We start from the raw sequence: 19,859 nt of genomic DNA on the forward strand, positions 1-19,859 counted from the left end.
GATGTTTCTCAACATGCCAGGTTGTGCCCCATTCTGTTTGGAAAAACCACGGTAGTTGATTTAACATCCAAGCAGGCCATCACTTTAGTTGCTGACGCCCTGAATACATTTTATTTGATGAAGTCCATATAATTGACCCTTAGACTAATTCTCGCTTCTCAGAAGCCCTGAAACTAGGAGTACGGTGCTAAGCAACAAAGCAAATCAGTGTTAGATAAATATTGTTTGTTTTGTTTTATCTTTGAAGTCAGCAACAACCAGCTAAATTTAACAGTTTCCATGTAATAAATCTTATTAGGAGATAACTCTGTTTTCATTTTTCTGACCTAATGTTATAATGCAGAGCTGTGTATGTTGCATATTAAATCGAGTGTAAGATATTATAGCAGCAGGAGTTTACAATAGTAATCAGTGCATAAGTTACTTGCAGGTTGAGTTGAGCTAATGTACAGCCATCTGTTGCATACTGTGATCTCGAGAATGGAGCTGGTGTCCACTGTTCTGTGTGAGATGTTTATGCCACTGACCATAAAATGAATCTTATGAATTTGGGAAACAGGAGTGAGATACACCTGTCACTGAATCCAGTCTCTTGGTATTAATACTATATAATCTTACTCAAGAACCAACTGAGTCCATCTGAAAAACAGCTAGTGTTTTTCTTTCCCAAATTCTTTTAATAAAATTCTGGAATGGGTAACCAGTTTCGATGGGCTTAGACTTTTTTTCCTAACTTGCTGCACCAAAGAATTTGTGACTCGTTTTATACCACTTCACTTAAAATTCCACTTTTCCATCTCCTTCCTCTTAATGTATTTGTAGAAATTGGTCATGTCTTCTTTCAACCTTGATTGCAAAGTTAAAAGAGAAGTGGCCTGCCCCTTCCTCAGTAATCCAGATAACCTGGCTGTGCTTTAATTTCTTCACTGAAATATATCGCTGGATTCGTGCCAAGTACTCTAAGTTAAGATCTCCTAAGTGAGACACGGCCTTGGTAATTCTAGGGGAAAGTTGCCCTGTTAAGGTATGTGAGTATTGCGCTGTGTATGCAGCTGCATCACAATGGTTACTCATCATTGATCACATGATGACTGGTTCAGCCAGATCTTTCTCTCCCAATTCCTTTTCAGACTAATAAGTATCGAGCTGATGGACTGGCAGCTTTGTTGCCCTTAGTTAAAAACCTTGTCTTTTGTACTATTACGTTTCACTCATTTTTGACAGTTAAAGTCATTCTATCTCTCCTAGGTGTACTCTCAGCCTTTCAAGTAATGGTGATTTCTGTATGCTCAGTGAGGAGCTCCTGCTTTTTTTAAATTTCTTTTAGCATCCTTTTAAAATAGGATTGGTTCATGCCCAAGTAACTTCTCTAAAGTCCACTGGTTTTGCCTCCAGCACAGCAAGTGCCTACCTCAGAATTTTTGTACTAATTAATTTCTCATTAATATTGTATCCAACACTGTATTCAACTCAGGGAGATTAATTCTAATGCAGAAATCAATTAAATCAAAATCCATACATCCTTTCTTTTTAACAATGAAGTGACATTTCCTGGAATAAAATTAATTTTTGCACTCTGTGTGACCTGTGACACAGACCTATCATCTGACTTAATTTGAAGAAATTATCAGCCTCAATCTTAACAATGTTACCCATCTTTGATATTCTTGGAACTTTTCAGCGTCTAGGAGTGCGCTTTGATGAATATTCTGGAGAATCATTTTACCAAGAGAAGTCCCAGGAAGTTCTAAAGATGTTGGAGGATAAAGGACTTCTTCAGAAAACAACGTATGGACTCATTATTCAATCTATTGGTGTAGTTTACTTAACATCTCAGTTGCATTTCAAATGAGATATGATGAGTGAGGTTTGTACGTAATCTAAGGGGAAGAGTTTTCTTTAGGTGGTTTTGGTAGCTGTTCCTGTCCAACAGGATTTGGGCACTCACAGCTAAAAATTAAGTTTGCCTTTTCTGTAGCTAGCACAGAAGCCTGGCCATGACAAATTAGATACAATGACAGTGTTCAACTCCTAATGACCTTTTAGGCTGTTAATTAGTTTGGTAGCTGCATGTTCCATTTAACGAGCAGAGTTAGATGAGATCCTTGCCTTGATGAAGGAGCTTCATGGCTGAACTGGGACAGAAGCTGTAGTCATGGAACGCCCCAGAACGTGGACAGGCGATTCCCTGGCATCAGCAGTGGTGACAACAAACTTAAAGAAACAGTCTTCAAAAAGACTTAGAGACAGTCATTCAAAGAAGAGAATGAGATTGTCTAGAGTAAGGGGGGGTTCCATGGTAAGGGGTCTTTGTTTTGGTTCTGACCTCTGTCATATGTAAACTTACCTGTATATCGGATCTGGCTTGCAGTTACTTCAGTGTTTTCTCTTAACTTATAGAAAAGGGACAGGAATTGTGGATCTTTCAGAAAAGAAAGACCTCTCATCGTTTTCCACCGTCATGCGTAGTGATGGGACATCTCTTTATATAACAAGGCAAGTAAGTCTATCTGTGTTTATTGCCATTTTTTTTGCCAGTTATCTTTTGTACATGAGTACGTTTGTAACTGGTAGTACAGATATTGAAGCTCTTTATTTCTGGGATGCAACACCTTGATGAATGAGTAATTGTAACTGGAACTAGTAATGTAACTATCATGGGATGAAAATGGCTCAGGAAAAACAACTGCTTTTAAATACTTTTCCTCCCCTTAAGAAGTCTGTTAGTAAATCTTCTCTTTCCATAAATCATAATACTTTCTCCAGCTATTGACTTTGAAAACAAAGCTAGGATCTCTTCATCTAATAAACATTTGCCAAATAATGAAGGTTTTAGAAAGACCTTTCCTTAAAATGTTATTGACAGTGTGATGCAGAAAAAAATGGCTTGTTCAGCCATGTCTTCATTCAATCAGTGGACCACCAGCACTGTAACATTAATTTTATCACTGTTTTCCTGCCTTCTCATCAGTATCCTAAAATTCCTCTTGGGTATTTTAATATGGAAGTCTTAACGGTTTCTTTGTGCCAGTAATGTAAATAAATCAGATGTCTAGCCCTCAGGGTAAACTCTGTACGGCTTTTCAGCACAAGAGTATTAGAGAGATGCTGCAGTCAGTCCTGCACGTTAGGGAGCAGCTGAATCCTGTAGCCAGATAGAGGCAAGACTGCCACAGCTGCATGCCCGCAGGTCCAACCAGTAGTAAGGCTGAGCGGCTGTTTCCAGTAGGCACACACATGTATATACACACAACCAACCAAACAGGGCAACACAGACAAAACCCCTCTGCACTCAGACAGCGCAAATAGCCTAATTTTCTTCCCCTCTGGATGATTAGAATGAAGATCTATTAGTGTGAAGAAATATACACGTATGTATGTTTGTGTATACATATATATAAGTATGTGTATATATTTCACTGACCTTCAGTCCCTTTGCTTGCTGGCACCACAGGTGTGTGTCTTGTATCAGCTGTAGTCCCCAGCTCCAGTTACTGATACTTAGACCTCCAAACTTACGTGCATGCAGAGGAGAGATGCTCTCACCCAGGAAAAGTTTGAAATGGACTTTAATGAGAAGACAGGATAGACTGCGCTGATCAGGTGCAGGGCACAACCGGAAAAACATACTAACCAGCAATCGGCTTACAAGCCACCTGTCCCTTTTATCGTCATCTCCCTCTCTATTCCCATATTTGGTTCCTCCCCTAAGCACCCCATAATAAATCTTGTGCAGCTGCAAAATGCTTTTCCCTTGCATCCCGTGTGTCCCATGTGCCTTAGGCAGTAACCTCCCTCGGTCAGAAGGTGGTTCCTGGTGACCCCTGAGGTTGATTTCAGATGGGGACATGGGGCTGATGGCTTTCCTGTGACAGCCCTGGGAGGGGCTCGAGCAGGTTCTTTCTCTGTGCTACTTTGTGTGTGTGAAGATGAGCTTTTTATCATATAACCTGGTGCTGAGCACTGGGTTAGTTTTCCAGGAGAGGGTTGTTTCTCTCAGATCTCCCAGCTGATTGATTCTCCCAGTAGGCTGACAGAAACCAGACTTACTCTGTGCATAAGAATTGTTTCCTCAGTAACTTTCATAGCTGGTGGTTTAAAAAAACATTTCAAACACGTCATGAACAAAGTAGACATGTCCTCTTTCCTGTGTAAGACATATGTGGATCCCTCTAATCTGTCAGTCCTCTTCCCTCCAGAAGAGTAGATTATTTTCCCAAGAGGCAAATAATGAGGTATGTTTGAGTGAAAGTCCAAATAGTTTCTCGTTATCTTTTTCAGAGATCTTGCTGCTGCTATAGACCGAATGAATAAGCATAGCTGGGATACTATGATTTATGTGGTAAGTAATTCTAGACTCACCAAATGCTTTTGAGCCTGACTCTCGCCAATAACCCAGGGAGCCTCTTACTCCCCTTATGATTTTGGCACATGGTGTTTTTGGCAGTAAAATATTTGGCCAGAAACTGTGCCTCAATGTGGCAGTGTTTCTTGGTTTTGTTTCAGTTCATGACCCACAGAACAGTTGAAAAATCAGTTCTGGAGTTATTCTCTGTTTTAAAAATTCATTACAATTCATTTTAAATGAACTTTTACTCAATTGACATTGTATTTTCTATATAAATGTTGTAATTAATATTTAAACAAGTCAGAAAAAGCTGTTAGTGTTATAAGGGGTTGTGAAATTTTAATTTAGAAATTAATATTCTAAAATGAATCTAAGTCTACTCTCAAGTCCTGGTATCTTGTCTGAAATGTAAATTTTCATGGCTTTGAACAATGTCTCGGTTTCATTACATAGAAATCACACATAAAGTACTGCTTAATCAATCTCGAGCAGTTGTAGACAGGGAATCTTTTTATCGTTTCTTGGATTGATTATTTTGCTCTTTAACAATTCCAGCAGTATTAGTAATGAGTGGCAGGATTATCTCCTCACTTGTGTGAAACTTTTTTTTAACAAGGACATATCACATGATGCTTTTACATTTTCTTTCTCCCAGATTTAGAAAAAAAACCCCATGTTTAAACTCATGTTCTGTCATGTGAAGTCAATTAATGACCCGTGGAAAAAATCTGTAGGTTTCTGGCATGTTCTTTGTGATGCGTTTGGTAATGCCCATAAATCTTCTCCAGCGCAACTCTAATGTTACAAATACCATGACTGAGGGAAGGAATCAGTAAGCATAAAATTAAATACCCAGGTAGTTTAAAGTCTGACTTTTAGTTAAGTCACATTCCTCTTTTTATTTTCAGTCTTCAGGAAGTTTCCACTAACTTGTCATTCCCACAGGTGGTCATAGAACAGAGGTTTTTTTTTGTTGTGTTTTTTGGGGGGAGGTTACTACTACTGACTGGAACACAGTAGATTTGCTGGCATTGAAGAGCAGTGTGGCTGTGAAAGCGCAATGCATTAGGAGTTAAGGAAGCCTCCTGCCTAGTTCACGGGGGTAGGTAATTATTTGTATTTTTTATACCATAAGATGGTAGGGACAAAGGCAGAAGGAACAGTTAGAGAGAAAGAAAATCACTGGGTGGGTATTTTGCACAAATGAGGATGGGGACTGAATGTTAAGCTAATGCTAGAGCAAGTACAGAAGCCATAGTCTTGAGCTGACCGGCTGCTCATAGATGAACTCCAGTAACTGTTCACTTCCTCACCTGGGCCTCTTTGATCTACTCCTAGTCCAAATAGATAGGCATCAAAACCGGACTGTGGCGTGATCAATGTGACCATTATAATCAATGTCCCATTCAAACTGGAAATGACAGATTAGCCTGTCTAGTCCTGTTCTCTCAACCTTGCTAAGGTTGCATAGTTTTTGGATAACATGGTTAGTATTTCTACCATTTCTGACTTTCTGAGGACTGAGAAAGTGGGTCATAAAATGAAAGGGCGATGACATGAACTGCTAAGAGGGTTTGTGGGATGGCAAAACTCTGCCAGCCTTGCTGAGTTTTGCTGCTGTTTTGTGGCAGTGTTTTATAGTGGGTTAGGACTTTATTCATTGTTACAAGAGGTGGGAAGACTTCATGGATTTAAGTGAGAACACCAATGATTTTAGTCTTTAATTATTAAATTCAAATGTATTTCAGAATCCTGACCTTGTTACAAGAAAATTATTTAGAGGCTCTTGAGTCTTATTTCATAAGATCATCTTATTTTCATCGGATCAACTTGTTTAAGAGAGTATTAAATTGGTGTATTAGTTGTAATGCTGTAAGTCAGTGCATTCACCAATTTATATTTTAAATATCCTACTTATTTCATAAAAATGCAGCAATATGAGCAAAATATTCAAAACATTTAAAAATGTATGACAGCTATTATTAAAGAGGTTCTAAGATTCCATTGGATGTTGTATTGAAAATAGGAGATGAACACACTTTTAAATATGAAGAGTTAAATGTAATCCACGCTGTCAGACTGCAAACTTCTCTCTTAAAGTTAACTACTTAGACTGCATTTAGACATATACAATTTTGGGGCCTGTAAGGAAAAAAACCTGGCATTCTTCACAATACGAATCTTCTTTTTGAGCATTTGTGTTGTTTTTGCCATGCTATGAAAAAAAAGTAGTTTTCAAAATGGTGGTGTCTGCAGGTTCATCTTTTTTAACCTACTTACACATCCATCTTTTGAGTATTACTTTTAGGCAGAGATGAAGTTGTGTGGTACTCCTAGTATTTATTTGCGTCCTTCTTAACAAATTTGGTTTTCATACAATTTTAATTGTCTGGATTGTTCAAGCATAATAAACACTCATTGTTATGCTTCTCGCAGTATCATACAGCATCCCAAAACCACAGGAGTTGATGCTTAGTTTTCAGGTGGCCAGCTGAAGCCTGAAATTCAGTTTGTACTGCCTGATTGGTATTCTTATCTTGGCCTCTCTTTTCATGTTCTTATTTCCATGGGAGTTTAAAGGATTATTAAAAAAAAAGCTATTAGATTATTATTAGATTATTTTCTGTTAATGATTTTAAATATTCTTCTGTATGCTATTTCTATATATGTTGGTCAAGACAAGTAATTACAAATTTAAGTCAGCTTTTAGTTTAGTTTTAGCTGAATATTCTGCTTGGTGAACAGTTGCAAAGAAGCAATTAAGTTCAGAAGAAATGGAGTCTTTTGTCAGTGAGTATTGTCATGATTTGTCACGATATCTACTCTCAAAAGACTGCAGTCCTTCAAAGAGGCTTTTAAACGCTGTGATTGTGGTCCAGGTGGTGAGGGACATGCTGTTGTGCACGCAAAACAAAACCAGTTTCTGTCATAGAATGTATAATCTCTTGTAAAACAGGAGAATAGAGATGAATTCAGACCTAGAGGGAAGGAGAGGAAACAGCAAGGCAGCATTGACCAGTACAGTGAGCTGGCCTTAATCTAAACTTTATAAAGTTTATTGTGAGATCTTTTAGTGAGAGAGATCAGGCTTTGTTTTACAGGTACAGAGAGCTTCTCTCATAGGTAGGGCGCATGGAAAGGAAGGCTTTGTTAGAAATGATGACCACTGCTGTCCATTTATCAGCCTTGCCTGTGAATTGGCACAGGGAGAGGGGATGCATAGAAGCGGAGCAGGCTATGAGGAACTGCGAAAGAGGAGGCAGGTGCTCGAGGCTTGATACAATGGTAGAGTTCAGAAAGAAATGCAGATAAGCACTTCACTCGCTGCTCACTCCCTGTCTTGGAACACCAAGCAAATAAGGAAATAGCGGTTATTTGGTTGTCACTGCAGTGTTTTTTAAGGAGGGGTGAAGGAGTTTTTGAGTGATGTAGTCAAAGCAACTAGGTAGGAAAGTGAATTTCATAGCAACAGCTGTAGCTAGACATACAAACGAAGATCATTGTTAGACATAAAGAAACTTCCATCAGAAACCCTCTTAAGTCATAGGAGAGAGTAATTGGAAGTGGAAGAGAGCACAAGATGCATCATTAATATGAAAATGTGATCATGTATACTTTTTTTTTTTTATTTAAAAATTATGCACCTGACTCATGACATAAAGCTCCACAAGTCATGCTGGAGACAAAAGAAACTAGTGGGTTCTGGAGACGGAGAGCTTAAAGAGGTGTTCTGTTTCTAAGCCAAAGGAACCTAAAAGTTTGGTCATGTAAAACATGGAAATATAACAAGAGTAGCAAAGTTCTGAAGTGGAGGCATTTTGTTTGATGGGCAGCTCACAGATTATGTGAAACTAAAGAACATCGTGGTTTCATTTCAGTTCATGGCTTTACACTCATGACCTAGGAATAATCATTTTTGAAAAGGTAGATTACTTTTTCTGACACGATGCAAAATCCCATTGCCATAGATTCCAGCTGTTACATTTTTCAAGTCTTGCCTGTCTTCATAGGTCTTAATTCTCCTTGCAGAGACTTACTGCACAGTATCTGCAGTGGTGCGTGTTTGTGTGTTGAAAGCTAATCCTTGTCAAACTTGGAGTGTTTTCTAACATGCACCAATTCTATTCCTTAGACAGATAAAAGTCAAAGTAATCACTTCCAACAGTTGTTCCAAATACTGAAGCTCATGGGTTATGACTGGGCAGAAAGGTATGTATTTATGAATCATAATTATATACCTTTTTTATTTTTTCTTTTAAGAATTGTAATATGTACATTGGAATTTCAGTGCTCTTTCAGTGGTCTTTTGAAGAGAATCTCCTGATTGTGTTTGCCTGCTACCACACCATAGCACCCATCATGTAGGCATTTTGGATGAAACCATGCTACAAGATGTGCTGCTGGTGTGCAGCTAATGAACTCCAGAGCGCAAGCAGATATTTGGCCTGTAGGACCCAACTAATGCTAGTCCAATAAGGAGGAAAAAATAAGAAAACAAAACTCTCAGAATTGTGTGCAATGTGGGCCTCAGGTCCTCAGTATCAACCTTTTCACTCTATATGTCTGCTCCTGCTGGCCTGCTTTATTTGCAAAGGGACACATGCCATGTGTTCAGGGTGTGAAAAACAGACTTGTCTCTCATTTAACGGGTCTTTCATAGCTGCTTGATGTAAAAATGGGAAAAAGGGAAACAATTTTTCAGAGACTTTATGGCATAGTTTCTGGGGTATTTTGTGATCACATATGAAACAATTACTTCTTGAAGTATGATATTTTAGCAGAGATCTGAATCTAAGTTTGAGTCACGCTTCAGGCTTGAAATATCTTTTGCAGGGAAACGTATCCCCACTCTTATTCGTTGTCGTTACCGGTCTTGTTGGCAATCTGAGCAAAGGTCAATAATGGATCTGCAGACTAAATTGTATTCCTCTCTGACAGACTGCATGTCTTTTGTGGTTAAATATAGGATTTTAGCCTTCAGGAATATTAGTCTGCCTCCTTTCACAATGCTTAAAGTTGCACTAAAATTACCTTAGGTTATAGATCCAAAATAATGCTTGGGATTATTGTGAGCAGAAGCAATGAATGTTTTATTATTAGCAATGATTAATTACACTTTTAGTATAATGTGGCCACAATAGGATTATTATTACTCCCTTTCTAATGTTATTAACAAATCTGCGTTGCCACAGTAATTTGATCTGTCTACATCCTGCCTCTCCTCAATTTATTGCAATTTATTGCATTGAGTCCTCTGTACTAAAGCTAGTAGCAAGAGGGGTTCCCAAGAGCACGCAAATGACCAGGTTATCATAATTCTGATCATAATTTTCCCATTATATAATAAGTGTGGAGCTTTGGTTGCTGAAATGAGAGTTACTGATTATATCACCAAGCTTCCCACGTTGGCGCACTATTTATTCAGCTGTTATTGCTGTTTCCTGGTAAGAATCCAGCTCTGAACAAACACTGCAAACATTTCTCTTGATTAAAATGTAATTTTAGGTCCTGCTGCTTTTCAACACAGGTGCCAGCATGTGTCTTTTGGTCTAGTTCAAGGGATGAAGACTCGGAGAGGAGAAGTAATTTTCCTGGAAGATGTTTTAAATGAAGTTCGTTCAAGGATGTTACAAAACATGGCTTCCGCAAAAAGTTAGCTATTTCAGGTCTTATTAATTTCTTTTGATGTTCTGTGTTGATCAAAAATGTGTCGTCTTTTCTACCTTTCACTTCTCCCTGCATCATACTGACCACAGGGATATGCCCTGATCTGTGCACTTTTTCTGTCTCACGTAACACAAACAAGTGTTAAAAGAATCCTTTGCAACTCTGTGAACTTCCCTAAGTTACAGATTTGCAAATTTTAACATTCAGTGAAATTATTTCATCATGCTTTTGCCCTGGGAAGGAAGTACCTGCCTTTGGGGAACAACAGTTGCTTTTTTCTGGAGGGACAAACTAGTCGATAGTGGGTTTGAGACTTAAGTTCAGGGAACAGTCAGATTTTATCCAAAGGATTTGTAGCTCTGACAGTTTTCTCTGGCAAAATTGACTGTAGCTTGTCTGCAGCTACTGCCTTGTCACCCTCCCAGCTTCATGACTGTTTCCAGAGTCCCCAGGAGGTCACTGCTCTGCAGCAGAATCTGCTGAAGGGGATGTTTACCTGCACCTCGGGCTGTGGCTCTAGAGCTGTTTCCTCTTGACGCAGTAAAGATTCAAGCAGTTCCCGGTGAAATGCTGCCCCCTCTTGTGCTTTCTGGGGTTAGGTGCTGAACTGAATCAATGAACTGATCAGGTGAAGTAGTGTGCGTCTTCCTTGCTCTGCCTCCTCACCTTTTTTAATCCAGGTGATTTTGCTTGTAGATAGGACAAGGAGAAGGGAGGGCAGGCAGAATGATAGAAGGGTAACCCTCGATTCAAACCAGTTTTAGTGAAGAGAGGAATGGAGCTTAGAGCGTCAGTTTAAAGGTCAGTATTGTAGCTGAGTGCAAAGCAAATTTATTTTTATGCTGGAGTGAACTGACAAGGCAGAGGTACAGACCCATGTTCCATTGCACAAGCAATAGGCAGAAGAACAGCTAAAAGAAGTAATGCGTTCAGATGGCACTGCAGTATTCCCCAGAGCTTACCCATTAGATCCTAAATCCTACCTGTGCTTGTAGAAGTTTCCCCCCTTGTGTTTGAACTCCTGCCTTTCTTAAATTAGAAATCTTAAATCCCCGACTCATAGCAATGTCTTCAATGTTTGTAAAGTGTTTGGATACACAGTGGAAGATGTTACAAACTTGTGTGTGGTGTCAAAATGCCTCACTCTCATTGAAAAGATTTTGGGAGCTGGGCATCTAACAGCCAATGCTAGCTTTGAAAATCACACCTATGTGGAGCTCAAGCTGGTTCGTTAAATACCTTTGTATAAACTCTGCTGTTAACTATACACAGCTCTTCTGCTATTTAAGTTTCCATTATTGGCATATTTTTTCTTTCTACTCTTCGCAATGAATCCTGCAGTCCATGTAAGTCCTCTCTATAATGTCTGTTATTTCCTTTGCTGCTTTACTTTCTCTTAGATAGCTTTGTCAGCGTCTCATCAAGCATCTAAACGAAAGCCTGAGTTCTGAGACAGTTGTTGTGTTCTGAAACAAATCTCAGTTATGAAATGTAACCATGTAATCTAAACATAAGTCTTTGTGAATGAATAGCCAGTCTGAGACTGGCTGCTACAAACTATGCCCACACTTTTCAAGCTTAATCCTTTCTGAATTTTGTAAATAGCAAAGGTATGAGTGTGTGAAGTACTCAAAGTTGTGTCAGTTGGCGTTGCTGACCTGGCACAAAGAAGTAGCAAAGTGAAAGACAGAAATCTAAGTATACTAAAACTGTACTGCAAAACTGTTTGAGCTTAAGTAGTGCCTTAAGAGAACAGCTGAATTCTCCAATTCTGCTGTTAGTGAGAAATCAGCTGGGACAGCAAATCGTAAGCTGAACTCTGCAGATTTAAGAGATTACATAGGTAAATCATGCCTGACTAATCTACTGTCCTTCTGTGATGGAGTAACTGCATCAGTGAACAGTGCAAGAGCTATGAATGTTGTCTACCTGGACTTCTGTAAGGCCTTTGATATGGTCCCCCTAAACATTCTTACCTCTAAATTGGAGAGATACAGATTTAATGGATGGACTGTTAGATGGACAAGGAATTGGCTGGTTGGCCATGTCCAAAGTGTTACATTTCAGTGGCTCAATGTCCAAGGTGGAAACCAGTAACAAGTGGTGTCCCTTAAGGGTGCGTACTGGGACCAATAGTATTTAATGTCTTAATCAATTACATAGACAGTGGGATCAAGTGCACCCTCAGCAACTTTGCAGAGGACACCAAGCTGAGTGGTATAGTTGACATGCCTGAGGGACAGGATGCCATACAGAGGGACCTGGACAGGCTTGAGGAGTGGACCTGTGTGAACCTCATGAGGTTCAGCAAGGCCAAGTGCAGGGTCCTGCACCTGGGTCAGGGCAACCACCAGTATCAGTACAGGCTGGGAGATGAAGGAATTGAGAGCAGCCCTGCTGAAAAGGACTTAGGGGTACTAGTGGATGAAAAATTGGACATGAGCTGGCAGTGTGCGCTTGCAGCCTTTAAAGCCAATTGTATCCTGGCCTGCATCAAAAGAAGCGTGGCCAGCAGGTCAAGGGAGGTGATTCTGCACCTCCGCTCTCGTGAGACCCCCACCTGGAGTTCTGCCTCCAGCTCTGGAGCCCTCAGCACAGGAAAGACATGGACCTGTTGGACCTTTATTGGCATCTCCAAGTCTGAGCAAGGGAGTCCTTATGCTATTACAGACTTAAGATTTCTTTTTCTCTGTTTCTCTTCAGCAACCAAAGAGATAGAAGACCCTATGGAGACAGCAGAGAAAGTTGGTCTTGCAGCACTAATAATTCAGGTGAGTCTGAGCTGCCTTGTGAGATGTTTGCATCTTCTGTGAAAAGTTAAAAATTGAGATGAAGAGCCATATTTAGGTGACATTATTTTTCCAGGACTTCCGGGGCCTTCTGTCATCTGATTATCAGTTTAGCTGGGATCGAGCTCTTCAAAGTCGTGGAGATACAGGCGTGTTCTTGCAGTACACCCATGCCAGACTCCACAGGTAAGAGGAGTGTTTGTATGCAGAAGTACTATTTGACAGGTATTTTAACCTTATTAATTTACTGCTTAGTTAAGTAGTAGTGTTAACTCCTTCCCTAAATATGACACATGTTCATGTTTTCAGCAGAGGTGTGAGTTTATGATAGGAATCACTGCGACTTTCCAGAAGAGCAAGCCAATTAAAATGAAATTTCCACCTCATTTCCACAGGGCTGTGTACTTTCCCAGTTCTAGGAACAGCCTCTCTATGTGTTTGGTGTCAGTGATGAAGAACAGTGGCCCTAGGATTAAGGAAACTGATGTAAAAAACAAAATGCCTGTACTCATAAAATATACCAAATCACAGAACTTAGATGGTTTTGGCTACCACTGTGGCTCGTGGGTTTTTGTTAACGTTCTGTTACTTCCCACTGTTCCCAAGTTTAAAAGCAGACCCCTTCCTGTTGATTCAGGTCAAACACCTGACATGTTTAATTATTTTTTTAAAAGAATTTTAGAAGAGCCCAATTTGAACAGTTTTAGCAATTATAGTGATCTTTCAGAGCATTTTTAATGCACACATGGATGTGTATTTGCATAAAAGCATGTGAGATACCTTCCTGGATAAGGCCAAAGGTCCATACAGCCTGGTATTCTGTCCGAGGCAATGGTAAGAGGGAGATGGTATTCAGGGAGAGCGTGCAAGCCTGAGCCCTCTCTGTAGTCTGTTCCTCTTGTACTCCGCTATCATCTAGGTATTGATGGTACTCGGGTACCATTACTAGGGTATTAACTACCTCCCTAATCCTTTTAGCGTCAGCTTCTGAACCTGTTGTCTATGCATTTCTCTAATCCTGTTGATACTGAATGGCTATCACAGATTTTAATTTTTGAAGTCAGTTAATGTGTCTCAGTGTTCCATTCAGCTTGAGCAGAAGATGCCTAGCCTTTTTCCTTAAGAACACAAATGTCTGTTTTTCTTGTTCAAGCTTTGTTTTTCATGCTTACCTTTTAGTTTAGAACAGATGCATGGGAATAAGCAGCTAACTGACGTTAATGTGGCGTGCTTGCAAGAGCCAGATGCCATCTCTGTTCTTCAGCATCTTCTCAGGTTTGTCTAGTTTTCTTTCCAAATACCAGTTCCCTTAAAATAAATTTCTGGATTTGCTGCCAGCCTGTTGAGCAGGCACAGATTGCACGATCATAGGAGGAAAAATGGCTATTTCAGGCAATGGCTTGTCTATTGGGTCACACTGATTGCAACGGTAGCCCTCACTTGAAATCTTCATGGACTCTAGAAGCCATATGAGGGAAAGGCAATATTTGGAATATACTCTGCATACATGAGCCTCTTCACAAAAATATGCTAAGCTCTATACAAATACTAGCTGCAGATTTGCTCCGTCCCTGTCATGGATGGAGTGATGCACTTCACTCGTGAGAGAAGCAGCAAAACATTTAGTGTTATAAACCAGGGATTTAACAAAGTTTCATAGTAAATGTGACAGTGTTTTAACAAGATTCAATGGTGAGGCACACTTGGTTATTTACTGTAGAGGGGAGAGGGTCAGACAGAGCTGTCAGGGAGACCCTCCCATTGAGCTGAGGTTCAGAAAAGACTCCCTTGCTTTCTGAACTCCTTCTCAGAGAGGAGTCTAGGTGCGGCTGGATCCCGTCCTAGTCCCAGACTCGGTCAACGATTTATGTCTAAAGGATTATATATGGGCAGTCAATCCTTTATGTCACTTGGCTAAGATTTTAAAGTTTAGCATGCTATAAACCACTTACCGAGGATCTGTTGTGGCAAGGAACCTCTTATCTTGGGAAGTAACCTTGAGATGTGTCCCTACTCAAGGGGAGATCCTGGCGTGCGCCCACTTCCGTGCAGGAGAGCTCAAAGGGCTCTTGGGCTGTTCACATTTTATGGGGGTAAGATTGACTTATAGTCATATTTGCGTATCAGCCACAGTACCAGCGTTGCTCAAGTTAGTCCTTGGCTATTGTGTTGTTATATGTCTCCCAGAAACCACCTTTGAGTCCAGATGCAGCCATCATGATTAGATGCACCCATGATGACCACCATGGGTGGTTATCGCTTGGGCAGGGTTAGGGGAGATAAAGGTCAGGTTGGGGATGGGGGGAGAGCACATCATCGCAGTCCCTCTTGTTCTGCTTTTGTCATGTGGGAAAGGGGAGAGGAAGTGCTTCTGGGAGCAGTGAAATGGAGTGAGTATGTGCATGAACATTGAGTAGCTCAACATCCTTCAGAGCTACTGAACGTGCACAACTAATACCTGTCAATAGTAGTAACGTTCTTCATTAATTCAGTCTTAAAGTTCAGCAGTTTCTGTTTTCATTATCTCATAGATAGATAAATACTTAAAATACAGAGGCAGGGGAGTTGTCCATGTTGCGCAGCCCGTAATGGAATTGGAATTGAGGCTTTCAGAATTCCTAGTGAGAGGTCCCGTATACTGCATTGCGCACTGCACAGTGCTGAAGAATTAATTCCTTTGGCCACGCTAAGGCCTTCTTGAGGGCGTGTGTTTAAAATTCAGACTTTGAAAATTCCTGTCAGAGTCCCAGGTGGCTCCTTCCAGCCTGCAACTATAGGTTGGAGAGTCCTACCATTAACTGTAATTATCTCAAGGGCTGCCTGTTATTTATCGTATGCTGCGTGCTCTTTTGAGGGATAGCAAGACCAGCCAGCACTCTAAATAAGACCAGTAGTGTCTTATTTATCCAATGCAATTGTATTTCACAGAAAGCTCGTGGGTTGTTTCTTGGCTTTTATCAGATTAGTGTATAGCTGCCTGTCTTATGTGTGAAAACTGACAGGGTTAATGTATTTCGGGTTGATTCGCAGGGATCACTGCATCCCAGACGTGTCCATTTTCCAACAGAGGTTGTTGCTGCACTCCAGGGCTGTTGGCTTTTACAGAGCTTCAGGTCTGCTTATTGCAAAGTCTGACCAAGCACCATATAGAATTTGCATGAAACGTCTCCTGGGGCCTTTACTTCCAGCAGAAAGCAGCATTTAGGTTATCCATTAGACCAGGTACTCAGTGGTTAACAAACTCACATTTAAATATCCCATGATTTCGTGAGTAACAGTTAGTGTTCAGCCCTCCTTGTGAGTTGCCATGAGTAGATGCTTCTTGAAAAGTTTCCACGATGAACACTCCTGAGTTGTCAGAAGCTCACTTCCCATGGCTCTGCTTCTGCTGTTTGAAAAGCTACCAAACATTTTCCTTTAAAATTAGCTGACCAGTTCTGAATACTGTTAACTTTTCAGACTAATGAGTAGTAGATTGAAGGTAGCATGCATATCCCTGCAAAAGTGGGTTTATTTAACTGATAAAATAATCTAACAAGCTGTCATAAGCCAACACTGAAATGGCAGCTTCATGAAGCAACAAAGTTGGTATCAGAAGAAGGACCCTTCATTTGATACCAACTTTGTTGCTTTATTAATGGCTGTTTGATGGTGCTCCCCAGTTCTCCTGCAAGCTTGCCTTTAAAGAAGGAAGATCCCGGGAAGTTCAGCATGGGCATGCTGGTGGGAATGGGCCTGGGAGCTGAGCAAAGACCAGGAATTCCACTCCCCACTTTGAATTTGAAATCTATTCAGCCCCAGAGGCGTTGGTAACTTCTTGCAGGCTGTGAAAAAGAGGGTGTGCACAAGTGGACACCAAAACACATGAAGAAAAAACATGGATCTCCATGACTCGGCCTGTATTATCCAGTTTAATTAATAGTGTCTTACATACGTTGATTTTATTCCAGGATTATGTAAACCCACTTTGTTTTTGTCTTTTCTAATGTTGTAAGATTCCCTTTAGCTACTTAAAATTCTAAGCTGCGTTTACTAAAGGCAACATCCTCTAAGGGACTATTTTGACTGCCTTGGTTATTTAATACATGTTTTTTGCTCCTAGGAACTTACAATTAGTGTTGAAATGTAAAACCAGACATAATGTTCCAGGAGCAAATATAGCTCTTGTGTTCTCTTTGCTATAACCTGCCTCTCTGAGCTCTGCTATCTACAGTGTTTGCATGAAGAGGAGCAGAAGCAATCTCCTTTAACAATAAGTGAACAAAGAAGAAATAATGAATTGTGTGCTAATTACATGGCTTAAGTCTGGTTCAGAAGATTATCTTTGTAAATTCTGCAGTTGTGGTTGCGCGTTTGTTCTGACTGAAGCAAGTCTGATGAGCCTTGCATATGAGTACACCTTCCTACCACTTTAACACCAAACAACCCTTGTCTTTCTTCACAGGTATGATGAGGTGCTGTATAGATCTTCTCAGGATCTGCAGCCCAAGCACATTGTCAGCTACCTCCTCACACTTAGGTAAGGTGATTGCTGATACTGGCATCTGTCTCCGGTAAGGACAGGTCTTCCTGAGCTGGCTCTGCAGCCCTCACGTCTGCTCTGCTTTGAAGAGTAAAAATAGTGGGAAGATGTAAATTTGTGGGATGGTTTCTCTGGAGCAGGAAAGGTATAAAGTGTGATAGCAAATAACATAATAAATAGTAGAGATTGAGGTTGGAACCAGGAATAAAGGAGCCAGGAGCCTCCTCAGAAATGAATTGCTCTCAAGAAAAAAGAATCACCTGGCCGTAACCCAGTGTCTGAACCCAAAATCACGCTGGACTAATCGTATCTTAAAGAGCAGATTTCAGTTGATAATATGCTCTCAAATCTCAACATTTCAGCTAGGAAATTTTGTCCAAACCCCTTTTAACCACTGATCTCAGCCTAAGTGTTGAGATGGACAAAGCATATTATGACTGTAAGTCATACTGCGTGTGACCTCCATAGGGAGGGTCCCCACAGGGACCTGTCTGATTTAACAGCACAGTGAAATGCTGGAGCAGACTTGCTGGATGAAGCTATAGAGCCTGTGTGGGGAAGGCTTTAACAAGTTAAGGAAAATTGTATAAGGAATCATGCACCTTGGGAATGACAGGGCAGGCTCTCAAGGATCTTTCCAGACCAGTTTTGGTTTGGTTTTTTTGGGGGGGAGGGGGAGCGGAGAGATTGTTTGTGGTTTGTTTTTTTTTATGAGCATTAAGTTGTTGATGGCATGCCCTGACAACATGCAGGCTACAGAAAAACATGTCCTCCTTCAGCCAGGTGGAAGAGGCTGTTGGAAAGAAGACTCTGGCACACTGCAGTGGTGGCTCTTCCAGTTCTGCTGCTTTCCGTAGCCTGTAGCGCTGCTCTTGTCAGGAGACGTGCTGGTTCTCACCATTCTCACCCTGGTTTCCATTTCAGCCATCTCGCAGCCGTGGCGCATAAAACTCTTCCTGTGAAAGGCAGCGCTTCTGAAGTAGCCCAGGTATGGCACAGCATCGTTAGGTGTCTTGAGTCTGTGTAGGGCACCCCAGAGGAATGATCCAGCAGGGCTTTGCCAAGCCAGCTGTGTAACCACGGGGTGAATCTGCACCTGCAGGCTAATGAGCCAACAGCAGCCTGTCCCGTGGGCGGCACCGCTCCGGGACAGCAGAGCTTGCTGTTCAGGGATGCGCTTTCGGGAAAGGGCTGCTCTGCGTTATCTTTCCGAAACAGAACACTCCATAAGGACAATTGCACCAAACCCAGTCAAACCTCTTTCCTTCTCATCACCTTTCCTTCGGAGCTTTTTAAAAGTTAAACATTTGAGCATTTAATTTGCTGGTTAATTTCTGATGGTTTCCTTTAGTGGCTATGTGGGAAGACAGAGACTTAGGAGGTAACTGACTCTTTTTCCTCCCTCTCGCCACCTACATATCCCAAGTTGTCTGTACTGCCTTTCTAAAGTGCTGAGGCTGACAACTGTTAATAAGCAGTTCCAAATAGATGCAAATTATTTTCTACTGATCTCTCGGGCAATGTTTGACCCCTTAACTGCTCCATAAATGATCCACTAATTGCACTGCCCTCCTTATTTTCTTTTTCATCTATTTCAAAAGCAGTTACCTATCTGATTTCAGGAGGAAATCACATTTAAGTGTCGAGGTGGGTTGTGGGGGGAAAAAATTTCAGTGGAATTGATGGAGCTGCGCTCTGTAGTTGAGCTTAGATGCTACAGGTATTCCTGCCTTTGAAGACGGTTCCATGCGTTCTTGGGAAGAACAACTAAGACAGCCCAAGCTACAAGGAAAACTTCATTTCCTTATCTTGTAAAAAAAAAAATATTTCTAAATATCTTACACTGTGACAGCTTTCAGAAACTATTTATTTGGGGCAATGTTGTTAGAGCCGGCTGTGTAACAGCTAAGACACTGACGAGGAAGAGTGAAATTTTCAAAGCAGCCCATAGTTCCTTGACAGCCTCTAACCCAGGCATAGTGAGATTCCAGCAGTATCCTCAGGCTGTAGCAGCCTGTGGTGCATGAAAGATTTTCACTTTTTAGTCATCACTACTCTTTTGCAGGCATCTCCTCTGGTCGCACTGCCCTGAGGGTACTAGACTGGGCTTTCCAGCTTCCCTTCATTGACAAAAGTGTCCCTCTGTTGACACAGCAATAGGCTGTCAACAGCAGGTGTGAATTCTGCCAGCATTGGTGTGTTATTCAGTATTCAGACTCTGTGTGTGTGTATCCCCTGCAAGGGGACAGAGGATTCACACGGTGTTCCCACCTCTGACAGGCTGCTCCTAACTGCTGCCCTGAGAACTATGCCTTATTCTGTAGCGATACTGTAAGCTGACGGCTATTCTTGTTTTCCAGGCAAGGCTCTGTCTCTTTCAAGCTGCACGCTCGGTTCTAGCCAACGGCATGGAACTTCTTGGCATTACACCTGTAACTCAAATGTAACGAGGCCGTACGCAATGTAAAGTCACATCTCCTAGTAAAAGGATTGTTTTCAAGAGAATATAAATACTCTCCTGTGTGTCATGGCT

The 19,859-nt window shown here is 41.0% G+C and overlaps 1 protein-coding gene across 4 annotated transcripts in view; it reads left to right on the forward strand.

The window, feature by feature from the left end:
* Positions 1-19,837, forward strand: part of RARS2 (arginyl-tRNA synthetase 2, mitochondrial) — a 38,401-nt gene extending 18,564 nt beyond the window's left edge. For 2 of the 4 annotated variants that reach the window (XM_054196321.1, XM_054196325.1), the window contains exons 10-20: positions 1,682-1,788; positions 2,401-2,496; positions 4,282-4,342; positions 8,481-8,557; positions 9,876-10,000; positions 12,719-12,786; positions 12,881-12,990; positions 13,984-14,079; positions 17,249-17,323; positions 18,251-18,314; positions 19,687-19,837. In XM_054196321.1, the coding sequence (XP_054052296.1) occupies positions 1,682-1,788; positions 2,401-2,496; positions 4,282-4,342; positions 8,481-8,557; positions 9,876-10,000; positions 12,719-12,786; positions 12,881-12,990; positions 13,984-14,079; positions 17,249-17,323; positions 18,251-18,314; positions 19,687-19,773 (966 nt within the window). In that variant the 3' untranslated portion in view covers positions 19,774-19,837. Of the gene's footprint in view, positions 1-1,681; positions 1,789-2,400; positions 2,497-4,281; positions 4,343-8,480; positions 8,558-9,875; positions 10,001-12,718; positions 12,787-12,880; positions 12,991-13,983; positions 14,080-17,248; positions 17,324-18,078; positions 18,231-18,250; positions 18,315-19,686 lie in introns of those variants that run through there. The other 2 variants (XM_054196322.1, XM_054196323.1) reach the window with 2 other exon arrangements.
* Positions 19,838-19,859: the final 22 nt, after the last annotated feature.

This window comes from Rissa tridactyla, chromosome 3 (assembly GCF_028500815.1).
Source record: "Rissa tridactyla isolate bRisTri1 chromosome 3, bRisTri1.patW.cur.20221130, whole genome shotgun sequence".
In the NCBI taxonomy this organism is placed as follows: Eukaryota; Metazoa; Chordata; class Aves; order Charadriiformes; family Laridae; genus Rissa; species Rissa tridactyla.